The 18,580-nt window shown below is 31.9% G+C and overlaps 2 protein-coding genes across 3 annotated transcripts; both read left to right on the forward strand.

Moving 5' to 3' along the window:
* The first annotated feature begins 9,210 nt into the window (after nt 1-9,210).
* Nucleotides 9,211-12,792, forward strand: LOC149394531 (Tyrosyl-tRNA synthetase, class Ib, bacterial/mitochondrial). The gene is made up of 10 exons (XM_089616445.1): nt 9,211-9,429; nt 9,528-9,675; nt 10,511-10,800; nt 10,894-10,990; nt 11,113-11,218; nt 11,309-11,391; nt 11,771-11,916; nt 12,032-12,137; nt 12,225-12,284; nt 12,396-12,792. Exons 1-10 carry the CDS (start codon nt 9,254-9,256, stop codon nt 12,414-12,416), a joined length of 1,233 nt encoding a protein of 410 aa, XP_089472571.1. The 5' UTR covers nt 9,211-9,253; the 3' UTR covers nt 12,417-12,792.
* A 748-nt stretch (nt 12,793-13,540) lies between these two features.
* On the forward strand, nt 13,541-18,462 carry LOC149394532 (Pentatricopeptide repeat (PPR) superfamily protein). 2 transcript variants are annotated; one of them, XM_089616443.1, is made up of 12 exons: nt 13,542-13,761; nt 13,933-14,041; nt 14,222-14,447; nt 15,054-15,156; nt 15,298-15,362; nt 15,620-15,733; nt 16,528-16,617; nt 16,751-16,892; nt 17,158-17,270; nt 17,667-17,816; nt 17,945-18,040; nt 18,185-18,462. In XM_089616443.1, exons 1-12 carry the CDS (start codon nt 13,728-13,730, stop codon nt 18,302-18,304), a joined length of 1,362 nt encoding a protein of 453 aa, XP_089472569.1. In that variant the 5' UTR covers nt 13,542-13,727; the 3' UTR covers nt 18,305-18,462. The 2 variants fall into 2 exon arrangements, with proteins under 2 accessions (XP_089472570.1, XP_089472569.1); XM_089616444.1 differs by lacking the exon at nt 16,528-16,617 and having other exon boundaries at nt 13,541-13,761.
* Nucleotides 18,463-18,580: the final 118 nt, after the last annotated feature.

Here is an 18,580-nt window from a genome sequence, read left to right on the forward strand (position 1 = left end):
AATTACCAGCACACATAATTTTTTTTTTATTACAAGTTGTCTCCGATCATAGACTATTTTCTAACAAGATAGTCTTTAATTTCACTAGTACTGTTTTAAATACGTTTACATTGTTCATTTACTATTTCACCTTTGTTATGAATTGGACATTTTTTATTTAGTATAAACATGTGTTGGAGCCTCGGGTTGAAACTTCCTTTGTTGTGGTATGTTCTTGGGACTTGCTTGGTGGTAAAAAAAAGAAAATTCATAGCTCGATTGAGTTTGTTAATTAATTTCTAGGTCATAATATTATTAGAGCAAAATTTTCAAAAATCTAATCAAAATTGATAATCTTAATATTTTGATAGTTAATAACTGTCTCAAATAAGGATAAGGAGAAGACGTTCAAGAACGCGAGAAAATGGAAGTTTATAGAGAAGGAAATGGATATCATGATGTGTTTGTCGAGGTCTCTCTGTAGAGAGAATGAAATGCTTACCTGAATTACGTACATGTTTTTTTTTTATCTCCTCCCTCTAGTGACCGAATCAACATTTAGATGAGTCCTTAATTCTACCCAGCGTCAGACTTTGTGGCCGCACGTAGCCAGATGCTTGAATCCTTTGGTCATCGCCTTACCTTGACAGAGAAGAGATAATTCCCCAAACTTTGGTTGCCTGAGAATAAGAGAAGAAATGTTGAGCTATAGGCAGGAACGAAGCCAGGAATCTCGGGATGGATCTGTAAATTTTTAGGGTAAAAAAAATAAAACTAGCAAAAAGTGTAATAAAAAAATTGATGGGGGGCTATGGACCTACATATGGCTTCACGTCTGGCTATAGGGGTGCCAAGGGTTTTCACCTAATCGCTTTTCGACGATCAAAATTATTCTTCGTGCTATATGTTTGAGGTGAGAATGAGTCTAGATTTAGCTATCGGTTGTAGTCACTATTGAAAGAAGAATCCTAAGAATGATGTGAACCCAAGTTTCAAGTTGAGAGAAATTGTTGGGTGAGTTGTGCACGATAGCGTGGGCCCCACCTGGTTGGCTGAGTCCATTTTGTGGTTTTAGCATCCGGACCCAACCTCTGTGTCAAGCTCGTTCTTGAATTGAGACCTAGGAGTTCGGGTTGAGGTTGTCCTTTGAGGCGTAGATTTGGGCAAATATGCCCGATTCCATGATTGGGCCTTACTCTCAGGTGGTTAACATTTCTATTTTTAGATAATAGTTATAATAAGAAAATCATCCATCCGCCATTCTCATTATTTTACAAAGCACAATCAAGTAAAATTTTGATATGTTTCTTTGTATTTTCCATTATTTTGCCTCGTATTTATTCATTCATTTATATAATTTTTCTGCCAAACATAGATTTCTTGAGTCTTAATCTGTGTGTAATGTAAAAAATTGTCGAATCTCAAACGATAAAACATACTCATAACCGTCAATCAACTCCACGATCATGTAACTCAAAGGAGGTTAAACAATTATTTTAGGCCCTAATTAGTAGATTGTCTAAGAAACGTAGAAAACGATCTCCTAAATAAATTAATTTCAAGCATAAATACATAAATGTTTGTCGGTTCCTCTATGACATGATTTAGTTTGGCAAAACAATTCTGCTAAAGTTGTTCAAGACAAGCTGCAAGAAGATGTTCAAGATCCGAGTCATTTAAAGTCACTTCCTTCCCGCGCGAAAAGAACTGGAAATATCCTATTTTCAGTTCAAAATATCATGGAAAGATATTCTCGGATATTTGGTTTCCGAAAATAACAGATTCTCGAGAGATTTGATGTTAACCTAATAAAACCCCGTATTGGTCGAATTAGGTTATTAACTCTGATTTTGTTCGGTCAATTCACGCTGACCTTAACCTAGAACTAGTCTCTATGCTATGCTAGGAGATCTTCATAGGCAACTAGTTCAAGAAACTTGCTGCTGATGTGCTTTATTTGTACAGAGTTTGTGAATGGGTGTTTTGCATTGATAAACTGAGAAGATCTTCGGGAGAGGATCGTGTGATCTTCGAAAGGAAAAGTCGCGTGCAAGAGACAGGGAGTCTCTGATCTAAAGGGAGTTTAAATTGTCATCCATTTGAGAAGTCAAAGAAGTTAGACGATTGAGAGGAAGTCTCCAAACCTAAGTCATGTACCTTTGATTATTGAGATAATGAGTCTTTTTCACCACCGAACGTATCAAACTCTCTGAATGTTTTATCTGCTAATTTGACTAATTACTTCATTATTTTTACATAATTATTCAACTAGTTGTTCAAACCAATATAATTGAATAATTTTTTTCAATACACGTTTAGTAATAGTAATTAGTAATTACAATGTTGAAAATATTTTCATGACTTTTTTTTTTGTTTGGACATAAATAAATTGGTTCGATGAGCCTAGTCACGTACCTTGAAAATCCAAACATGTCGTTTTCCACCCAAGGGAAAATCAGCTATTTCCCGCGGCTGGACAGACAATTGCCACCTTGTCTAGAACTTACGTATATGAAATTTAAATTATTAGTTTATTTTTGCATCAAAGACGGAAGTTACGTGTAATTTAAGTTATTAGTTCGGTAATACTTGGTAACAGGCAATCTATAATTGTTACAGGCAAAGCAAACCAAAATAATAATTATATACAGTAGGATATGAATTTATCTCATTAAGTTTTTATTTTTAATTTATCCTCAGGTAACAGAAATTCCTTTGGCTTTTAGAGCTGGTAACTATAATAATGACGGAGAACTTATTTAACTTTTTTTTTTTTTTTTTTTTTTTTTTTTGAGAAAGTTACTTGTTTAACCATGTAAAGGCTTAAAAGTCAAATGTGATCATAAGCCGGGAAAATGATGATCATGGCAAAGACAAATATACTATTATCTTTTTATTTATTTATTAAAATAACTTATTACAAGTTCCCCTTAATGGCGGGTCGTAGTCAATGATTCAAAAAATAATCTAATAAGGAAAGAAAAATATTGCAAATTAGCGTGTTAGTTCTTTACAATCTCAAAACAGCAATATCCTATTTATTTTTTAATTAATTTTTTGTTTTGCTGGGTAACAGAAAGATACAAGCACAATTGAATTTCAAACAAAGATGTAGACATATTTCATGATCATATTCCTCTTCTTCAAATCATGAATTTAATTATTATACACCGATAATTCGTCGTCGGTGTATTTTCAATATCTCAAAAAAGGTAAGCCATCAAGTGTATTTATTTTATATTTTAATCTACATATATTCTCAAATCATGTCGTATCAATATAGTAAACTCCAAAACGAGCGATCGCATTTTGTTAACTCTCTCACTTTTATTTTTTTTATTAACGTTTCTGTTTTAAATATCATTTATGTGATGTTTAATAGTAAAATTAACATTGTAAATTTGATTTTTCTATTTTTTTTCATTTTTGTATGTTTGTGTTTTAAAAAAAACTACAAACATGAAAACTCTATGTTTTAGTAAATAAAATTTTCCAAAAAATATTTCACCATGCACATTATTAGTAGACGATAAATACATATTGACAAACAACTGCTCACTCTATCACGTTTCAATCAAAGTGTTTGATCTTTCTAATAAAAGAAAAAACTAGGACAAACAAGTAGTCTAACTATCAGAATAAATTCTTTTGAGAAACACATTTATTTTTTGTATTTCTTAATCGAAATAAATCACATTGGTAAGAGTATCTTTAATGGTACTTGGCTTAACAATTTTAGGGACTTGTTAGTAAATATTAAAAGTTCTTAGCTAGTTGTTTAACAATTGTTTTGCATATTGGTTATTGATTTAGCTAAGCAAATTAGCTTTATAGAGCAAGTTGCTTAACTCTTTAGCTCTAGCAAAACTAGTAGATCCCACATTTTTTCAACCAATGAAAATTGCAAGTAAATTAAAAGAAAATATAGTAAATTATCAAGCAAGATGAGAGATATTAGCTAATCATTAAAGAAGAAAGTTAGCTTAAATGAGTTGTGGCTTGAAAAATCTATGTGGCAAATGAAACTATGCATATTAGCTAAACCATTAAACATGCTCTAATGCATTCTTAGTCGTCTTATTAATTAATTAAGTAAAAATATATAGTTACTATGAAATTAAATGCTCCGCAAAGAATATTCAATTGAATTTTTTATTGATCTTCTGAAGTGTTGCTTAACTTAAAATGCATTCCTAGTCTAATTGAAATAAATCGCTTTGGTAATGCACTCCTAGTCTTCTAATTAATTAAGTTAAAATATAGTTACTATAAAGTTAAATACTCCTCAAAGAATATTCATTGGAATATTTTGTTGATCGATCTTTTGAAGTGCTGCTGAAGTTAAAATGAGAACTTCATTCTTTTTTTAGAGTCATTTGCTACATTAGCTAGCAATTTTTCTATATGTTATAGAAATTAATAAGCGTACGACTTCAAAATAATTATATTGCACTTAAAGTTAATAAAATTATTTTCTAATTAATTAATTTTCGTAAGGAAAGCTGCCTATAAGCAATTTATATACTATACATGAAAGATATAGTCATTAATTAATTTTCAAACTATACTGTCTTTTTTTTTCTTTTTTTTTTTCTCTTGGCCTTTTTCTTAGGATACTAAACATGTATATTCATGTTTCTGCAAAAAGAAATATACATGATCATAACCCTGACGCAAGCATTAGAAAAAAAAAAGATAAGTAATTGAAAAGATGGTACACTCATTATAAAATTTCAAAGATTAAATTGCTTTTATGAGCAAAGCTCACCTAAAAGATTGCCACGACAATGAAGCCCTAGATAGGTTGTTTTGCATGGATTTATAATATTCAAATTTATAATAGTAATGCAGTTCAAATACGGCTTGTTCCTTCTTGCTTTCGATTTTTCTCTTTTGATATTAAGTGGGAAATACAGTTGGTAGGCTTACATGCACTGATACACACACACACACACACACACACATATATATATATATATATATATATATATATATATACACATACATATATGATATATATATATACATGCATATTGTCCTATGACTAATTACATGGTTAAGAACTTAGCCACATGTGACATGGCCACTTAAAATCCCCGCTTTCTTCATTTGTAAGAAGAAAATGATGGTTGGTGAAGCTTTGTTGAAACATCAACTTCCGATGATTCTATATTAACTTAAAATGTATATTTGTATACATATACGTATATATATTCGATATCATTCGTACATGCTATAATCCATATCTTCCGTCTAGTTATATATTCTTATAATAGCGACCTTCTAACTACATTATAGTATATTAATATTATTATGGAGATAAGATGATCAATTGATACGTCGCTCGTTTTTTTTAACCAAAAAAGTAGACAAAAAGTAGACTTACGTGGTCTAAATATATATATATTAAAAAAATTAGAAAGGAAAACATAAATAAAATGTTGGAAAAAATTAATTAAAGAGGATTAACTCACCATATAATTAATGACCCAATTTGTGACAATAATTTGAATGAGACTCGCATGTCAAAAAAATGCGGATTGTACTACGTGCTTTTTCCTCGTAGCGAGATAAATAAAATTAGCTATTAGTTTGTTGATTTCGGAGTTAAGATTAATGAAAAATTGATGTTCAATGTGTTTTAAAATAAACATAAATTTATTAATTGAAAATAAAAATTAATTACAAACGGAAAAAATCACGATGTCATCTCTTTTTGAATTTATTTTTTCTTTTATATATTTATCTCTAAACTAAAGCCCTATATTCCTTAAATGGTTTAAAGGTATCAAATCTGCGATGCGTAAGGTTAAAAAAAAAAAAAAAAACCTGAATATTAATTTGGTGAATATTACGAAGTATTTGTATCCCCTCTTCTCTAATGTTGAGTGATCCACATACATAATAGAGTGTACTTGTATACTTGTTGTGTTTGATCCTTGAAATGATATTGAGCTCTTCTAAGATGCTTTAAAAGGGAATACATAGATATACATGTCGCGAAAGCTTCACCACATCGGATTGAATTTTCGCTGCGGCAAAGTTTAATATTGTGCTAAAACAAACTTGTACGTGTGCCAAGTTAGCACAATGAATTGGAACGATATCCACAAAGGGAGAGTATGGTTTATAATCCCTCAAAATTTGTCGATTTCTCGGTTTAATGGATATCTACGGGTTGAAAACGTTGTCTCGTTGTGGAATCATCGAGATTATGGTAAAAACTTGCAAAATTTGACAACTTTACGCCGCTTTTTTATAACATATAATTTTTATGACTATAGCCAAAATCTGTGGAAAAAACGATTTTTTTTTTTAAATTCCACTAATAAAAAAATTGAATTGGCGTTATCAAATTTATTTTGTATTCCCATCTACCGTTGGCATTGTCATAAAACAGAACAATTATTCAATCATTGTCATGCAATTTAATCAATCGTTTAAACTGAAGAAAAAAAATACTGATTATTCTAAACAATAGTGCTAGTTATTTATTCTAACAGTTGATAAATGAAATTGAATATAACTTCATCATAATCGCTAGTTTTGTACAAATAAGCTAGTTATTTTATTTTTGTTTCAAGGTGATAAAATTTTGAGAGAGAGAGAGAGGGTAAATAAACATGAGATTAAGCTTGTTAGGTATAATACAGAGAATATTTAGCAAACTGAAAGAGTTTAACAAAGTTGACACTTTGAAAGCCCACGCTTGTGGTCTATAATTAAATATCTAGTTTGAAGATGTAGATTCCATCAATATCTCACGTTTTCAAAATTCTTTAAATACCTCATTTTTAAAACGATTAGATAATTTTGTCATTGTTTTTAAATGAATCTGTAAGCTAAACAAAAATAAAATAAATAAAACCCGTAAACAGTTAGCAAAAAGTAAACTAAAATTCTAAACAATGTCAACAAAACCATAAAAAATGCTATATTTTCGAGATAAAATTAATTCTCATAATAAGAATGGGAAATTAGATATTGATGAATAATTTTTTTTGAAAATGAGGTGGCTCGGATATTTCAGATTAGGTTATTAACCTAGTAAAGATTAATTTTTATTTTATTTTGTGGAATTACCCTATCAACCTTATTTTAAAAACAATTACGAGAATTTATGTATCTTGTTCTTATTAAGAATAGATTATTTTTATAATTTTTTTGTCTTAATTTTTTTTAAGTTTTATTTGACATTTGTTAACCCATTTACAATTTCATTTAACATTTTCCTATATTTTTTTTTACATTTTCATTCAAAATAACAACAAAATTATTTAAAAATTATAAAAAAGATTGAAATATTTATAAACTTCTTAAAATAGTGATATTCATATAATTACCATCTCTAAATGAAATATTTGTTAAATTTTCCATAGTTTTTTTAACTTAATTATAAAATTATAAAAATTATCTCACATTTAACTATCAAATTTAATAATCCTAATACTGGAAACAAATTGGATCACATAAAATATTGATTGTCAATAGTTCATATATTACCATATATAGTTTTATTTAGCTTATTTTTCTAGATTTATGATGTGTGTCATAACGGTTTTTTAACGGCACATACAATTAAAGTATGTCCATATCGTGTACGAACTATAAGCACATTATGCTCATACACTGCGGACACTTCTCCTAACACATATGTGACTTTTAAGTCTAGCTACACATATTAAACTAATCATTATTGACCATATTTTAGCATTCTAATTAAATTAACAATCTTTAAATAATTTCCAAAATATCTTATGTGGACAATATTATTAATAGAGGCTATCACGCCTCGAAGACTCATTCTTACATACCAACTGGATAAAACACTCCCGATCATATCTCATCGACCCATTCAAAACACCTACATATAACACCATTGAATACGCATTAATTCTCTCTACTTCAAACTATCATAAATGGTTTTGTTCTTCAAACACCTTGGGATTAAATGGATTGGTGATCATTAATCAAATGGATGCGATAACAGTCAAGTTGGTCGAATATTATTGCCCGCATACACCCAATCCATATATAAGGCTCGATTAAGATTATTTGAGATTAATATCTCGAATCCCCCTCAACCTTCTGTACTCCAGGTTTTGTTTTGAACCTTGAGTGAGGGAACGTGTATTAACCGAGGTAAAGCACTAGAAATAAAATATGTTTCGCAGTTTGTTTATTGAATTTTTTTATAGAACAGGAGGAATCACGCGAATTTTATTTATAATTCTCATTTGTGGCAGAGGAGAACCGTGATTACATTTATTTTGAGACAATAAAAGCTAAAAAAAACGGAAAAAAGATTATATGATGTATAGATTACACAATTTTTTTGTGATATATGTACCATTTGCAATCTTTTAAGAGTATAGACTTAAATGTTTTTTTTTTTAAAAAATCAGCATGAAATAATAGCCTACAAGAATTAATCATGTGATATTGGCAACCATATTTTTTTCACGAGGTGAATGTTCTTCGTAGCATTATGAATAAGATCTTTATATTAGCGATAGTCAAAGGAGGAGTAACATCACCTTTAATCGAGCCAATCATGTTTCAGTGATTTTTATATTGTGCCAAATATTTCAAAGTTCAAAAGAGTAAAGATCAAGCTTTCAATTTTTACATTAAAGCTAAAATTAGCACTAATACGACCAACGTAGCTTATGATAACATTACCCTTGCAGTCATTGTTTATTTTCGTTCATAGTTTGTTATAAAATAGTTTTTAGGAAAAATGGTATGAAATAGCCGATTCAAACTATTACTTTTGCAAAATAGTCATAGTTTCATTAGGTATAACAAAATAGCCAATTGAGAGTACTATGACTTTTAATCATACCTCGATTAATTTTAATCCAGTCTTTATAAAGCTTACATTCTGTTTTTATAGTTCGTTGGGATTAAATTTAATCCAGCTTAGATTAATCTTATTTTGACTAGTTTGCTTATAGTTGACAAACTATGACTATTTTGCAAAAGTTTAAGTTCTATTTGACTATATAGCCGCTTGACCCTAGTTTTTATTGCTTTTTGTTATAACCTTCAATAAAGTTAAATCCTGTTTATAAATAAACAAGAAGATATAAAATAAAGACATTGTTTATTAGAATTTAGGGTATATTTATTAGTTTTTTTCTCAGTCCCTTATGCAAATGGTTATTAATTTATAAACAATTCTTATTCATATATTTTATTTATTTCTCAACATAAGGGAAAACAAATTACATGTCCTATAAAAAAAAGTAAAAAAAAAAAGATACAACCTTGAATGAATTTAGGGATTAGGGTTTTGTCGCATCTCACTCGCCGAAAATCTCAGTCGATTCGCCGCCTTCACACTCGTCTAACTCCGATGGCGACCGACGAAATTCCGGCGGAGGCACTGAAATCCCTCGCAGTCTCCGACCAGTCTTCTCCTTCTAGCTCCTCAACTCAAGTCAACGGGTAAGCGAAAGAAAACTCAGCTTTCCATTTGTGTCTGATACCGATTTTTGGAGGCTCGGTGATGTATGATTGAAATTCAATGGCGTCGATGAGCTCAGAATGAGCTTGGAAGAGAGGTTTCAGATGGTCAGAAGTATTGGAGAAGAGTGTATTCAAGAAGACGAGCTCAGAAATCTTCTCGATAAGAAACCAGAGCCGATTTGCTACGATGGATTCGAACCTTCTGGTCGAATGCACATCGCACAGGTAATAACGATTTTTCTTTTGCGATTATTAGATTGACATAATTAACGATTTTGGTTAGGGTTTATCAGCGGATTCTAATTACAATGCCGCCATTGAACTGAACTTGAATTGAACTGATTTCACTTATTTGGTCTCCTTTTTGGGCCTATATATTAGATCATCCCTGAACTTTTTAGATCGGAATACTTCAAACCCTTTGAGCTTTTATTTTTTTAATTGAGAATGATACTCTAAACTTTGTAATTGGGTTCTGTGCTTCTTTACAAAATGGATAAATGTATTCGTGATCATGAGCACTGGCTGAAAAAAAAAGCCAAAAGCTTTCGCTTGTGGAACCATAAGCTGTTGCGTAAAAGAAAAAACATATTGATATCGATATGTTGCATTCACAAAAAAAAGTTCCTTATTTTTATTTTTTATTTTTAATCTCTGGTATATGTTCCTCGCTGACATAATTATTTCAGGAATTTCACGATATTGATTAGGGTTTATCAGCGGATTCTAATTACAATGCCGATTTTTCATGCTTCGGGTGAATCTCCATAGACGTGAACTTGAATTAAACTGATTTATGTGGCCTAAACTTTTTTTTTTTTTTTTTATACAAAATGGATTATTGATCATTAGCTAAAGCAAAAAAAAAAAAAAAAAAAGCTTTTCGATTGTGGAACCATAAGTTTTGTGATTCATTTCTTGGTGACATCACTTGCTGAGTATCTTGTGATTGTCTTTTAGGTTTTTTTCAAAGCTATGACATACCTTTGTTGTTAGCATCTCTAGAGATTGAATTGGGTTTTCCCTTTACGTCGGATTAAATGACGTGTGTTTGTTTCAGGGCGTTATGAAGACATTGAATGTGAACAAGCTCACGGGAGCCGGGTGCAAAGTCAAGATCTGGATAGCCGATTGGTTTGCTCAGCTCAACAACAAAATGGGGGGCGATCTGAAGAAGATCGAGACCGTTGGAAATTACCTGATCGAGATTTGGAAAGCCGTTGGGATGGACCTGGAAGGAGGCAAGGTCGAGTTCTTGTGGTCTTCGAAGGAGATCAATTCGAGAGCGCACGAGTATTGGCCTATTGTGATGGATATCGCTCGTAGAAACACGGTCTCAAGGGTTACAAGGTGTGTGTGTGTGTGTGTGTGTTACATATCTTATTTTTGTGTCGAATTATGATAATTCAGCTGCTGATTTTTTTCGGTTTTGAATACTTTCAGATGTAGTCAGATTATGGGGCGTAGCGAGAAAGATGATTTGAGCGCAGCTCAAATACTTTACCCGTGCATGCAATGTGCCGATATTTTCTTCCTCAAGGTCCTCGATTTTCCGCTTTGCGAATCATCTTCAATGTCTGTTCCGTATCTGCTTGTTTAAGATGGAATAAAACGGTGCCTAATGGTTATTGTTTTTTTTTATTTCTTTCCCTTGAAAACCAGGCTGATATATGCCAGTTGGGAATGGATCAGCGTAAGGTCAATGTACTTGCGAGGGAGTACTGCGACGACATCAAAAGGAAGAACAAGCCCATTATTCTTTCGCACCGTACGAATTCAATCCTCTATTTTTTTTTTTTGCACCTCGCAAATTTAGCTCTATTTGCGCTTCAAATGATGAATTTTTTTCGATGTGTAGATATGTTGCCGGGTCTACAGCAAGGGCAAGAAAAGATGTCCAAGAGCGATCCATCGTCATCCGTTTACATGGAGGATGAAGAGGTGGGGTTTAGTTTATACTATCATTAGTGTCAGACAAATCAATTTTTTTTTGGTCCAGTGGCTATCTAACCATATGAAACGTTAGAAATTTCTAAATAACCAATGTTTCGTTAATTTTTTGTAAATAGCCACGTAAATTTATTTACACAGAGTAAATTTCTAGTAAATATATGTAAATAACGTTGGTTACGTCATATTTTTTTACTATTTATGAAACATTTATGGTTATTTACGAAAAATTTACAAAACGTTGGCTAAAATGCAAATGCTTATGTTTTTGTGGCTTATATCGCTAAATATTTGATTTTTTTTTTCTAATTTCTTTTGTGAATTTCATGAAAATAAGGCTTTGTTTTTTTTATTATTTCTATTATTATAGGCTGAGGTGAATGTAAAGATCAAGAAAGCTTATTGCCCCCCTATGGTTGTGGAAGGGAATCCATGCTTGGAGTACATTAAGTACCTTGTTTTGCCTTGGTTTAATGAGTTTAATGTGGAGCGCAATGAAGCGAACGGTGGAAATAAGTAAAGTCTACTTCTTTCTTCTTTTTTGTGTCAACCCCTTTAGATTGAACGAGAAAGAATGTTGTTTCCTTATTTTAATTTTTTTTTCAATCGAATGGTTACATCTTAAACGCAGGAGCTTCAAAAGCTATGAAGAGTTGGTTTCTGACTATTCTAGCGGAGCCCTTCACCCAGCTGATCTCAAACCGGCTCTTTCAAAGGCTCTTAATAAAATACTTGAGGTTGTTTTTCATCTCTCTCTCTCTCTCTCTCTCTCTCATTTTTGTTTTGTTCAAACTGGCTGAACTTTGTTTTCTTCCGCCGTACAGCCTGTTCGCGAGCATTTTAAGAAAGACAGCAGAGCAAAAGATCTTTTGAAGAGGGTTAAGGTATTTTGCCAAAAAAAAAAAAAAAAAAAAATCTACTGAGAACTTACTTTCTGCACCTTTCATCAACTTTTTATTTACTTTTGTTTAAATCAATGATCTTGTGTTTTGCAGGGATACAGAATCACAAGGTGATGAGGAGTAATTTCGACTATTTTTCCTTGGTATATGAATTGATTTTTGGGAGATCACTTGGGATTTGTTCTTCTAAGATGGATATTTATTTTTTTTTCATTTCTTTTCATGGGAGTTGAAAATTCATACTTGAGAGATGAGTCTGATTTAATTTATGCTATAGACTCTCTTATCTCATCTATCTTTATAGAACATGTTGGATATGAGGATACTAAGAACAAGTCTACCACTTACTAAATCAAGAAGTGATCTTTGAGTTTCATGAAAGCAAGGCCAGGCTACTCATATTTGAGTCTAGGATAGCCTGTTGTTTAATATGAATTTTGTTTTTATGTGAAAAAATCATTGGAAATTAATAAAAGAGTTGCTTATGAAATCATTGAAAATTCGAAGTGTTCATGGAATCATCATCTCCAAAAGAATTAATTTTTAAACAGACGGTCGCGCTCTTAATTGGGTTCCAAATATACCCTCGCTCTCCGAAGGCTAACCCTCAATTCTTCGAATGAGACTCCTCGATTGCTTGGCGAGGAACAAAGCTCTTTGTGACCTTAATTAGCTTTAAACGTCATGCACTTAACCCGATCATATCAACTTAATTGAAATTGTTTGTTTGCTTCAAAAATAAAAATTATGCATGTAACCCTAATTAGCCTTTTTAACCGGCTTGGCGGAACATTTATAAATTATATACACGTTTTTTTTTTTTTTACGATTTCATTACTACATCATCGTATATGCAAGAATGAAATCGTCAAAAATAACCAAGATATTGTCTACAAATGCTATAAGATTAAACCAACGCTCACACAAAATAAAACAGCTCACATAATAAACATTGTTGTTTTGGATAGTTTCAGAAATGTTCATGAATTCAAAAAATATTAAAACATTAAAACAAAATACCTCACCGGTATCGAAATTCTGAACAATATCAAAAGAGAATATTCGTATAATTTTTCGTCCGGATCAAAATAAATTAGACGAGTGCAAAAAATAGGAGTAAATATGAAATGCAATTTTATCCATAATCCAATTTTATTGTTGTTGTGGACAAAACTTGTTAGGTACAAGTCAAGTAATAATAGAGAGGAAAGAAACAAATAAGCTTTAAAAGTTTTCAGGGTGTTTTGTCTGACAAATAAAAAGAGAAGAGATCGTAGAGCTAATAAAAAAATCAGAAGAAACCACCACAAACAAACCAAAAACTCAATCCAACTCCGCAAAACGACAAACCACCAAACATCACACATTTAATTCCCAATATATTTCAGCACCAATCTCTCTCCATCACTGACTCACTCTCTGACCATGGCTATCGCTGTTTCCTCTTCGCTTTCCCTCGGTAATCACGTCCTCATTTCTCTTTTCTTTTTAATCACTTCGAATTCGATTTTGTGCTCGTAATGTTCGTCAAGAAAGAACAATCTTCGTAAGTATTTCGGATTCGTCGAGTTTCTTCGTCTGAGAACGAAAATCCACTCCAAGTGGAATAATCGTGTGTTGTTACTCTCAGGCCATTCAGTTTCTCATTGTCATTTATACCACGAAGAAGGAATCCACTGCGCTGCGTCGCACGGGATCATCACAAACAGATTCAAGAAGCCTCACTTAGATGGCTTCAGGTTTCGTTCAAACCCTAATTTCTACTTAAGAGATTAAACAGGCACTATGATTTAGCATTGAAGTTATACGTTCTTCGTCGTTTTGAAAAAAAAAAAAAAATTTAATTTCAAGTTTCAATTGCAATGCGAACTAAAACTTGAAGGTTTAATTTTAATTTTAATTTTTTTTTTTTGTGTTAGGAACCCGTTATTTTGGACGGGACAAACACATTGGCAATCATTGTTGATCGGGCGCGAGTTATGTCCGTGGAAAGTTTGTGTAGCGGCGGATTATTCAGACTCCGTTCCCGATTCCTCGAATCACATGCCCAATGGAGGCTATCATCCTCTTGAAGAACTCAAAGCAGCTCAGAAAAGTTGCGAAACGAAACTATCTTCCGCTGAAATCGCAAAAACCGTGGTTGAGGTCTGTTTTGTGTGCGTGCTAACTTTTTTTTTTTACGAAATTTTTGACAAATAATAGTAATTAAAGGGTAGTAATGATAATAGATGGATAGATAGGATTGGTGTGAATGAAAAGTCTATGAAGCAGTGTGTGACTCATTGGAGGGAAGCGATTCCTTGGAAGGAGAGTGTACTTTTGTATCGGATTTGCTTATATTTTCAGTTAATAGAAATAGAATAGCAATGTTCATATCACCTGTCTGGGATTTTTACGTCCTCTCGAAGGAAGATCTCACACGAGAAAAAAAAAAAAATAGTCACCGTGGAACGACATAAATGAAGATATTACCGTTAATAGTAAAAAAAAAATATAAATATATATATAGTTTCTAGGGGTAATAAAATTAGCCATTATCCTAGGTGACAAAGTTCGTTATGTTAAAGAAGCGGGATTTTTTTGGATTTAGGGTGTAATAAAATTAGCAATTATCCTAGGTGGAAAGTTCGCTACGAAAAAAAAAGCTAGAGAATTGTGAGTATGAGACGATATGAGAGCACAGAATTGCGAGTATCCGATCAAAAAACGAAGCTGGTTTTGGTTAATTAGTGTCTTTATTCTTCTTTTTAGGCGAACAGCGATGCTTTGTTGATGTTCCCCGGGACGGTACACTGTGAACCCCATGAACATATAACATGGGAAAAATTCCCGTATGTTGTTGATGATTATGGAGGTGTGTGTTTCTCTTTTTTTTTTTGTCTCTTTTGCACTGCTTAATGGGGTTTTTTTTTTTTTTTTTTTTTTATTCATTATGGGCTCGCTGTAAATTCAGATTCAGATTCAGATTCAAAGTGAAATTTAATTATTTGTGTAGATATGTATTTTGAGATATTTGACGATGCAAACATATTAGAAGATCCCGCAGCCAGTAATCCTGTGGTGAGAACTAGCTTTGCCTTTTAGTTTTGAACTGAAATGAAATTTTCAAATTTCAATAGCTTTGCCACTTTTGAACTCTGTAGTAGCCAATGTATATATAGTGTCCCGGGAAAAAAATAATATCCTCTCAAGGTTTCTCTTGTCCGTTGTTTTTTTTTCCTGAATTGGAATGCCATTTCTCTGTTGTATAAATTCATTAATTTATCTTCTTCTTTTTTTTTTTTCTTTTTTTTTTTATGTTCGAACATCTGCTTCAGATTGCTTTGATTGGAATGGATATGTCAACATATGAGAACAAAAGGGTGGCTGGTGAATATGGTTTTGATAATGGCAGCGTTGATGAAACTGCTTCTGATGATCGTTATTATGAGGTAAGTAAGCCAGGTGTATTTATTCTGAGTTTGTAATAAAAACGGGTGTCAATAAGACAAATAACCTAGTTTAGAGGACAGTGACACGGAATTTAACATCATTGTAATTCTTATATACGCACATTTTTATTATAAACGCATCTATAATTGTTCTTCTAAGTCACGAACTATTTCATGCTGTTTTTCAATTATGCTCAGTTTGAAGCAGATCTGTGTCGTTTCGGTTATGATAAATCAATGATTCGGAGAATACCGCCTTGCTTAATGCTTTTTTAATGAAAAAAGGAGTTTCTTTTCACTGTAATTTGGTAATCTCTCATCCTGTTTTGCTATCTGTCTTGTATATATACTAATTTTCTATCTGATTTGATTTTGTTCGTCTATATGCTTCTCTGCTTATTGTATCCTAGTGATTTTTTTTTTCATTCTTTAGCCCATTATTGTTTATTGTACATCTTTGTAAATCTGATCTAATATTTAAGTGAAAATTACCCGAGATTCTCATTTTAAAAGCATTTTCCGAGAATATAAAAAGTTCTCATTCTTATTCCAAGAATACGTGATTTTTACAGCTTTTTCCTTGCTATTTACAATTGTATTTCGCTTCTTTTTTTTCTTTTCTTTTTTTTACTATTTAGAGTTTCATTCTACTTTTTCTTAGTTATTTACAGTTTCATTTGAAATAACAGCAAAGTCATCTGAATTTTAATAGAAGGAGAGATTTATGGAATATTTGAAAATTTTAGTATTCAGGGAATGAAGTTATATATGGAATGACTCTGTTTGGGGTGTAGATTGAAGAAGCTGAGGCTCCATTTGGGTGGGGAGTGCCAAATACTTCTACTTTTGTTCATCCTATTTACTTTTCTAAGTGCTTGACAAAGGTGACTATTAATTATTTTCAAAACTCTTTTTTTTTAATGTCATGTTGTGGGAGCGCAAAGTAAGACTATCATTTTTTTTTTTTTTAATTTATAAAGTGGTTAGTAAGTTAATGTGGGTGTTTGATGTGTGTAGGTCGTTTCGATGGGATGTGATCAGAAAACGGATCATCCATCGAATGGTGTGTCTATCTTGGGATGTCTTAGACCAGCTTTTTACGATGAAGAACCGTACGTGAGAAAATTATTCCGCTACGAAGATGATTCTGATTGGACTGGTAAAACAGCTTTAAGCAACGCTTTACCTACTTTTTTTAATCAGCAAATTTTCAGGAATAGTTAAGGAATAATAATACCACCCGAGGCTAAGACCCTATTATAGTCAAAATATTTTTGAGCAATCTTAAATGGACACCTTAAATCATCTTGTAACAGCTAAAAAAATAAATAATAAAAAAAAAACAATTTATGTTTCTTCTAAAAGCAATTATTTGGTAACAATTTTTTTCAAATTTATGCTTCTAATTTTTATTATTATCGTAGATGACGAAGATGAGAGCTCCGACTCGAGAGTTGGTCGAAACAACAACGGCCACTCAGCTCTGTACAGATTGGAAATTTTGAGAATCGAGCTTTTCTCTCTTTATGGCATTCAGGCATGTGTATTTCACTCTCTGCGATTTTATGCTCAATTAGACTACTTTTCACTTTTTTATTTTATTTACTTACATTTTCTGCATATTAAATTTGTTTGTAGAGAGAAAGGGAAGCCCAAGATTAAAACACATTATATTGTTTATCTATTTCCTTTTATTTTCATCATTCACAAGGAGTTTTTCGAGAAGTTTGATGCTCAGTAAAACATACTTATACTGATAGAGATAGACCAAAATGGAAGGCGAAAAAATAGCTCAAGTAGAAATAGCTTAACTGAGGAATAATGTCAAGGTTTTTTTTTTTTTTTTTTTTTTTTTTAATTCAAAATATAAAAAATGTATTTTTCCTAACCTTTCATTTTATTGGAATGTTATTTTTCTGTAACGGAATCGCAGTCTGGTATAAGTATACAAGATTTTCAAGATGCGGATCCAGATTACCTTGCCCATTCCACTTCAACAATTGTAGAGCACTTCAAGGAAAAGGGCATTCGTTTCGATGTCGCTCTCAAAGCTCTTTGCAAAAAGAAAGGCCTTCACGTAGAGGTACACAGGAATAAAAACTGCTCTTGCTTATAAAAAAATAAAAACACTAATTTTTTCATGCAGTTTTAATGTTCATTGTAACACACACATTGACAAATCTGAAATTGTGCGAAATTTCCACGTTTTAGGGAGCTAATTTGATCTGCGTGGACAGTCTCGGAATGGATGTTAGAGTCTCGGTAGGAACAGAGCTCCAAACTCATCGTTTTCCCTTCAAAGTCCGGGTGAGTTATTATTATTATTATATATTTATATATATAATTGATCGAGAAAAGCTAGAAGTGTAAGTGCTAAATATGCATGATTTTAGATTGCAAATCTTTGATATTCGATAATCTCTTAATTTAGTTTGAACTAAATTTACACAGGCCACATCAGAAGTTGCAGCAGAGAAGCAGATTCAACAGCTTTTGTTTCCGAGGTCACGCCGGAAAAAGCCAAGAAACAACAATCAGAGCAGTTTCAGAGATCACCCAGCTTCTTTTTAATCATTTTTTTTTCAACCTTTGTATTTTATGAAAAGAAAAAAAAATAAAAGGAGATAGATAAGATAGCACAATAATTTCTAATAAAATCAGAAGCATTCGCTTTCTGTTCTTAAAAAAAAAATAGTTTTTATTTTAGAATCAATAAAAAGTCTAGGAAACGTTGGTGTCTTTGAGGCGTCTAAAAAAAAAATAGGAGGATTTATTTACACCTCAGCATCTTTGCATATCACACATGTCCTTGTCTCAGCTTCTTATCATAAACTTGCACTTTGCAGT

This window comes from Urtica dioica, chromosome 6, assembly GCF_054948205.1.
Source record: "Urtica dioica subsp. dioica isolate 48M chromosome 6, U.dioica_male_clone48M_v1_H2, whole genome shotgun sequence".
Classification (NCBI taxonomy): Eukaryota; Viridiplantae; Streptophyta; class Magnoliopsida; order Rosales; family Urticaceae; genus Urtica; species Urtica dioica.

Coding starts and splice junctions, on each gene's coding strand:
- LOC149394531 (XM_089616445.1), top strand. CDS start 9,254: ATGAATTTAGGGATTAGGGTTTTGTCGCATCTCACTCGCCGAAAATCT. Junction 11,219..11,308: donor GCCCATTATTCTTTCGCACC/GTACGAATTCAA, acceptor TTCGATGTGTAG/ATATGTTGCCGGGTCTACAG. Junction 11,392..11,770: donor TTTACATGGAGGATGAAGAG/GTGGGGTTTAGT, acceptor CTATTATTATAG/GCTGAGGTGAATGTAAAGAT.
- LOC149394532 (XM_089616443.1), top strand. CDS start 13,728: ATGGCTATCGCTGTTTCCTCTTCGCTTTCCCTCG. Junction 16,893..17,157: donor AGATGATTCTGATTGGACTG/GTAAAACAGCTT, acceptor TTATTATCGTAG/ATGACGAAGATGAGAGCTCC. Junction 17,271..17,666: donor TCTCTCTTTATGGCATTCAG/GCATGTGTATTT, acceptor ACGGAATCGCAG/TCTGGTATAAGTATACAAGA.